The 7,427-nt window shown below is 39.4% G+C and overlaps 1 protein-coding gene across 1 annotated transcript in view; it reads right to left on the reverse strand.

The window, feature by feature from the left end:
- Window positions 1-6,870, reverse strand: part of LOC103807074 (vacuolar protein sorting-associated protein 13B-like) — a gene marked incomplete at its 3' end in the record, with an annotated part of 66,789 nt that extends 59,919 nt beyond the window's left edge. The window contains exon 1 of the mRNA XM_009079791.1: window positions 6,724-6,870. Within this exon, the coding sequence (XP_009078039.1) occupies window positions 6,724-6,870 (147 nt within the window). The remainder of the gene's footprint in view (window positions 1-6,723) is intronic.
- Window positions 6,871-7,427: the final 557 nt, after the last annotated feature.

The following is a 7,427-nucleotide window of genomic DNA, read 5'->3' on the forward strand; positions in this document are numbered from 1 at the left end:
CAAGTATCCAATTAAATAAATTGGACACAAAGTGTTGCAATTTCCCCAGCAGCTTCAGGGGTTCTCCTGAAATGAGCTTAACACTTAACAGCCAGAATGACCGGGCTAGAGATGTGTTCTGAGAACTAGTAATCAACATTTGGAATAATGAAAATAAGTGTTTACTGCAAAATAAAGAAACACTATTTAATATTATGTCAGAATTTTAAGTCAGCATTCTCAATACAATGTATTCTAATGATGAGGCTTCTAGTGCTGATTCATCTTATCTTTCTGATCTTCTACTCTGACATGTTTTACTACAAGGTTTCCAAGTTCTAATGAGGAAAAATTAGCACATGCCTTCAAGATGCAAATAGCCTGATGTTTTCATCTTAATCCTAGATGATGGAGCTACAGATGTCAATCTTCTCAGGTTGAGAAATAAGTGCAGCTAAGTCTTCCAGGTGCCAGGTAATAGTTTTGGCCAACCTAGGACTAACATCTAGCCCAGCTGCCTGACCGATTCAGGGCTGAGCAGAAGTTAAAGCATGTTGTTAAGGGCATTGTCCAAATGCCTCTTACACATTGACAGGCCTGGGACATCCACCAGGTCTAGGAGGACTGTTCCAGTGTTTGATCACCCTCTTGGTAAAGAAATGTTTCCTAATGCCCAATCTAAGTCTCTCCTGACATAGCTTCGAACCATTCCCACATGTCCTATCCCTGAACACCAGGAGAAAGAGCTCAGCACCTCTCTCTCCTTTTTAGGAAGCTGTGGAGAGCAGTGAGGTCACCCCCCAGCCTCCTTTTCTCTGAAACAGATGAACACGAAGACCTCAGCCACTTCTCACAGGTCATTTGCCTCCAGCTCTTTCACCAGCTTTGTTTCTCTCCTCTGGACACATTCACATCCCTTAACATCCTTCTTTAATAAGACAAACAGTAGGGTGCAGAACAGCACACTGCTCAAGGTAAGGCTGCACCAATACTGCTTACAGCAGGACAGTCACCTCTTTTGACCAGCTGGTGATGCTGAGTTTGATGCACCCCAGGATGGGGTTTGCCCTCTGTGCTGCCAGGGCACACTGCTGACTCCTGGTGAGCCTGCTGCCCACCAGCCTCCCCAGGCTCTTAACTGTTGTGTTTCTTAGTAAACTCGAGGGCACAAACCTTTGTTCAGAACTCCACAATTATCCTGGCAAGCCAGGACTTAAGAACCTTTGCATCTTGGCTTGGTTAAGGTATATACATCCTTCAACCCGCAACTCCTATGAGTGAATGGATGTTAAAGAAAGAATGTCCAGAAAACTCAGATGTCAAGCAGAAAAATTGCTAGGGAAGTTCAAACACTGAGAAGTGGATCCAGAAAGTCTCTTTTCCTGCCCTGCTTGACCCTAGACCTATCCCTGCTGTACAGAACTTCTACATGAATAAAACATGGGGACAAGGGCATTTTGCATTTACTACTTGACATGTATTATCAAGTCTTAAAGTCAGCCTATAGACTCTGCCTTCACAGAAATCTGTGAAGTTAGTTAATGTCATTATTAGCTAACATTTTGAAATAAAGTCAGTGATAAATTTATTAATCATTAATACATAAGCAAATCTGAGTGACATGCTTTGAAAGCCCGCTAAAAATTTTGATTTTCCTAAGTAGTTACCATGTCCTAAGTTGAGGATCAAAATAACCACCATTGCACCTGTGACAGCTTCTACTTAGTCACCCAAAAAAACAGTCAACTATTCTTACTAATACCTAGCACTATCACAGCAACAACAGCTGCTAGTAGAAGCAATTTTAAGGAACACTCTCCATTCTGCAGCTGATACCTCCTCAGCCTGTCTACTGGTACTTTGAAAAAGTTCATCTTGCATCCAAGAGCTAAGAGTAGGTGATGTATATCCATCACTGACAAAATCTTCAGAGAAGAAAACCACACAAAATTACAGTTCTATATTTTTGCCAAGTACAGCTTTCAGTTTGTAAATTAGATTCTGGGGTTTAATAAGCTTTCATTAATGAAGTTTATAAAAACCACACCCATCTCATGTTAGGGAAACTCGACTCCTTCGCCAGCCATGCTCAGACAAAGTCACGTGCAATTTCATGTGCCCATTATAAAAGATGACAGTTACAGATTTTCTCATAAAAAGTTGGAAGAAAATTGTTCTATTTGTTTTCACAAAGTGTTTTTTCTTCTTCTCATTCACTACTATACTTAAGGATTTCAGCCAAAAGCCTCATTCCTACAACTTCAGCCCCAGGCTCATAAGCAACAGAAACAAAATGTTAATCCAGACAGTTTCAGTTAAGACACTGAAAAGCAAGTACTGGGCAGTTTCGCTACCGATGTCGTTACACTAATTATAGAACAAATTAAGTAGTGCCTTTTGTCCCACAGCTTTCTGGGGGGGCAGCATCAGCGGGGGGAGCGGTAGCACAGAAATAAATTGTTAAAAAAGCCACACAATTCTAAAATACATTACAACTTAGAGACAATGTTTTCACAAATCAAGACAGCAAACTGACACTTAGCAGTAATAGAAATAAATTCCCTTTCCAGACTTGCAGATACGTAACTTTTAAGTCACACATCAATATCACAATCCTGCTTAGATCCTGACTAGTGTTTACTTCAAAAGCCACTCTAGAATAGATCTTTTTCCACTATTTGCTGGATGGATTTGACACATTCTCATTTTTGTCTAGTTAACTGCAAGATACTGAAAGAAACAGAAGTAGGAATTGCTTCTCAATGCAGTGATACAAGTAAATGGCACAACGTACTTAAGTTCTTGTTCAAAGAAATTTAGATCCAAGTCCTGACATTATTCTAATTGCACAAGCAGGTTTCCTTAAAGCAATGCAGAGGGCTCTTTGTTGCACTATTTCAGTAGCCAACACAACTGTGCCACATTTAGTAGCTTGCTCATAATACGACCGAAGACCATTTTTACTCCTCCTCATTTTCTGTGCAATGTTTTCCCTTTCACTAAGTGCTGCTTGAAATTCTTAATACTGCTTCTGCACCCATGACTGATTAGATTTTACATTTTATATTTTACATTTACATCATATAAATCCTTCTCAAAAATATGACATGACTGAAAACAAACTCCTGGGCTTGACCCATAAATAACTAACATCACACAAGACTGCAGACTACATGATCATAAACCCAATTTGCCTAAAATCCTCCCTTGCTCTCAAACACAAGACTATCCCAAACTTTGGAGTGATAGGCAAGTACAGTTTCTTACACATCAGTATTAACTCAAATAGCTTTTCTTCACACTCAAGGCTCTATTTCACAAGTAACCCAGTGGCACAGGACACAGACATGTAAATGAGGGTACTTCAGTGTCCTCATTTCCTTAAAATTATTTTCAGTATGTTACATTTTTTTCGTATTTCTTTCTTGATAAATTCTTTTGGATATGAAAAATCCACACTATACTAAAACTCAATTATCTATAGATCAAGTTATCCTTTCTCTTCCAAAGACAGCTTCATCTTCCCCTTCTGAGTTTGTAAAACAGTGAGATAAGAGATAGGATATTTGCTGAGCTTTTCACTACTAACATAATACACTACGATGTTAAGGAAATACAGGCAGCAAAAAGAGCTCACCATGCATCTTCTCTCTTTGGTACCACTGTGTGTAAACATAAATATTACACACAAGCTAATTAGCAAGTTCATAGCTAGTTCTGTAACCTCTGCTACCATGGTGATTTCACATAAAAGCTGGCAAAAGTGCTTAAAAGGTTTTTCAAAAAAACAGTATTTAAATATTAACATTTTATTACAAATTAGTTTCTTGAAGTAGTTTTTGTATAATATGCATATTATGCACAGATGGAAAACTTCTTGGAATGCTTAGTCTTCTATAAATTGTATCATACAGGACAGGAAAAAAATAAAAAGTCTTGTTAGATTTAAAATTCAACTAAAGATAATGATTATAAAATTAACTGGCCATTCAAAGAGTGACACCATTATGTACAAAAGCCACACCATAACTAGAAGACTGAACCTGAGTACAAACCAGTACCTGACTTCCACTACAGAACTGATATTGTATGAGGTGGGGAAAAAACAAAAAGAGAGCATAGAGGGAAGGAAGGACAGGCCATAAGAGCTACTGCCATGACATTCAGCTTAGCTTAATAAGAGCATAAAATTTAAATAAACGTATGTAAAAAAACATGCAAAGGATTTTCAGGTACTGAAACATTCTCTTTGGGTTTGACAAATTTTCTATGTCAACAACTCTATTATCTCTGATTTTGAAAGGTATTGGTTCTGACTTGCTCACAAAAATAAAGTAAAATCTTCTAGAAGACAGACAGCCATTCATGCTTTGCTCTCATCTATCCTTTGGGATTCTGTCCAGTGGCCCATAAGAACACAACATGACATGGGAACACTAACATCAGCTGAAGTGCTGTTCTGAAGTGCTTTGTCCAGGTAGTCTGGCAACTATGCTAACATTCCCAAAAAACCATGTATAATTCCACAAAAGATGGAATTCTCTGAAAACATTTTAAGGCTCTAGACAAAGATATGTAGGATATGTGCATTTGTAGATAAAAACCTAAAGCATGACATTAAAGCTGTCTTCATGTCAGATCAGGAAAAGGGAACCACGCAGGGGACAGCAGCCCACGACAGAGAGGATGTTAAAAGAGCAGGGCAGTTAAGGTGACTTACTGCATGAATCCATCTGGGCAGAGAACCCAAATAAAATAATGCATACTGGTAATTTTGAGAGACTTGCTTTTCAAGAGAGTTCCCTGCCAGCTGCAAAGGCTCCAAGAGTTTTCCTGAGCAGGCATTGCTTTAGCATCCCTTCCACAAAACAAGAGAAAGACACCCTAAATACAGTCTGTGGATCCAGACAAGTTCCAAAAAATACTAAGAGCCAAATTAAGATGATAACATTTCAGAAATGCACAGCCCCACAGTGTAAAAACAAGGAATCTGAGCAAAACTTTGCATTCAGAACATATTCACACTTCCATTCAACCTGATTAAGTCATGAGCACTGGTATATATGGTAACATTTGCCTCTACAAGAGCAAGAGCATCATCAGATAGAGCTGGATATTTGGGAACCCCACTGACACACAGGCAAACAAAAAGGAAGCCAGGGATCACCCACCAGCAAACTGCTGGAAAGGGAACACCACCGACAACAGCAACAAAATCCTAAGAGTGTCAGGTAATATAGCAAGTTCGACGTATCCATCTCAAGTCATCATTTGTTACTAGGAATTTCTCTCTACATAGTAGACCACTGAAACAGTTTTCCCAAAGAGCAGGTTTTCACAAGACAGGATTTCAAGACTCTACTGGGGAAAAACACAAGCTGGTCTGACACAATGCTGGCAACAGTCCTGCTCAGAACAGAAGGCTGGACTAGATAACCTCCACAATTCCTTTCTGAACAATTCTTCTTTGGTTCCACAACATACACATTTAAAAAGGCTCACACAGGAAACACATCCTACATGACTGAAGCTGAGTATCTGCATCAGCTGTATGGACAAGCTGCACCAAGAAAATGAGGAACCAACAGACTTGAGAGAAAATACAGAGGCCACCAAATACTTGAAGGAAGGTAAGCAGCACAGAAAATAGGAAAGGTTCTCTTGAAAGATGGTCTCCTCTTTCACAACAGGATCAGAGATTCTTAATTAACCATAAGGATATCCTCCACATTTTTAAAGGTGCAGTCTCCTCGATCTACTCCGGTGCCTCATAATCTGACTAAAATATAAGAAGACTTTCATTTATATCCAATCTAAGTCTCGCTAAGTGCAATATATTCCACTGTTTCTCGCTCACCCAAATAATTCCTGTCCTATCTTGTCTCACCTTACTTCATTCAAAATTAAAGCCACACTACTTGCCTATTTTATTCTTCTTTCAACTGACACAGTATCTAAATTTCCCGTTCTTTTTTGTGCATTTCTCTCAGCTCCTTCACTTGGTTGGACTACATCTGGACACAGGGCTCTAGCTGAGACTCTTGCTACACCATGCAGAACAGGAAGCAGCTTTATCTGTCTCACATGCTCAAGTTGTCAACTCAGATAAGCATAAAAGTAAATGGTCCCACTGCTAAGGCTTAACCAGTTCACATTGACAGCAGGCTCCAAATTCTGTATGAAGTGTGAGACTTGGTCAAGCTTGTCTTTTTAAGGCTAAGTTTTACACAGTCTCTGACCTAATCTACACAAACCAGCTGAACAAAACTGTCCCTCAGTTACTCTTAAGTTTAGATACAACTGGAATGATGAAATCTGGAGTCAGAAAACAATACAGAGAACTCAAATCTGTGTTTAGTATGCAAAATTAAAGAGATCTTACTCTACTTTGTGACATTTTGGATTAATTACTATATGCAATTAGTAAATATGACTGGAGAAGCAATTTAATTAATGCTCAAACTGTAAAACAATGGTTACTGAAAGAAGAAATATGTCCACAAAAAAGCCTCTCTCTTCACACTCTGTAACTCACAAAATGTGCAAAGAATTACCATTCTTTGCTAAACAAATGGCATTAAATTAAAGCAAGAATAACTAAAAACGGGGGGGGGAAAGGACTTGCATAAGACAAACACCAGCAAGCACTAAATGATTATTTAGCTGTGCAGATCAACCTACATAATTCAGTCAACTTCTTCTAAATCAAGGACACAGACTCTAATTAGTATAAATATAACATACCTGTTCAAGTACATCCAACTTTAATTCAAGCTTACTAAGCACAACATCTCCTCCCCAGAGTGACAACTGCAGATCTGAAGGCTTCAGGTTCTTTATGTAGCGATTCACATAGCTCATCAAAATAGGAGTTACATAGGACTCCAGCATTCTGGAAGATCCCTGTATCACAGGTCAGGTGCTAGGAAAAAGACAAGAGGTTGAGATATTAGTTATAAATCTGCCAGCCTAATTTCCAAGAAGGCAACAGTCCCACTGTTTGAATGTATGAAAACTACTCTAAATGCATATCTATAGGCAGAGACACATATAGTTACCTATAAAGATAAAATGTGATGAAAGCACACCTATTAACATTTATGAATTTCCAGCTTATGTACATATACAAAATAGGAAGTGGCTTGCTCAAAAGAAAAGCCAAACAAATCAAAACGCAGAGAAGATGATCCAGCAACCTATCATGCTTTTACATAACACGTAAATGACAGAAAAACCCTGTCACTTTTAACTCAAGGCCACTCAAAAACGTCACCGCAGAGACACCTCAGGATTCCGTGTACACGGCGCACCCGTGAGCTCCGCGCCAGCCTGAGCGCCAAGGAGCCAACATCCCTAACGACCCGAGCCGAGGTGACACTAACGGTGTCCCCGGGTGACTCCCGCACCCCAGCCCTCCCTGCCGCGCTCAGCACACCCCTCTCCGCCCG

The sequence above is a fragment of the Acanthisitta chloris genome, unplaced genomic scaffold (assembly GCF_000695815.1).
Source record: "Acanthisitta chloris isolate BGI_N310 unplaced genomic scaffold, ASM69581v1 scaffold15238, whole genome shotgun sequence".
Classification (NCBI taxonomy): domain Eukaryota; kingdom Metazoa; phylum Chordata; class Aves; order Passeriformes; family Acanthisittidae; genus Acanthisitta; species Acanthisitta chloris.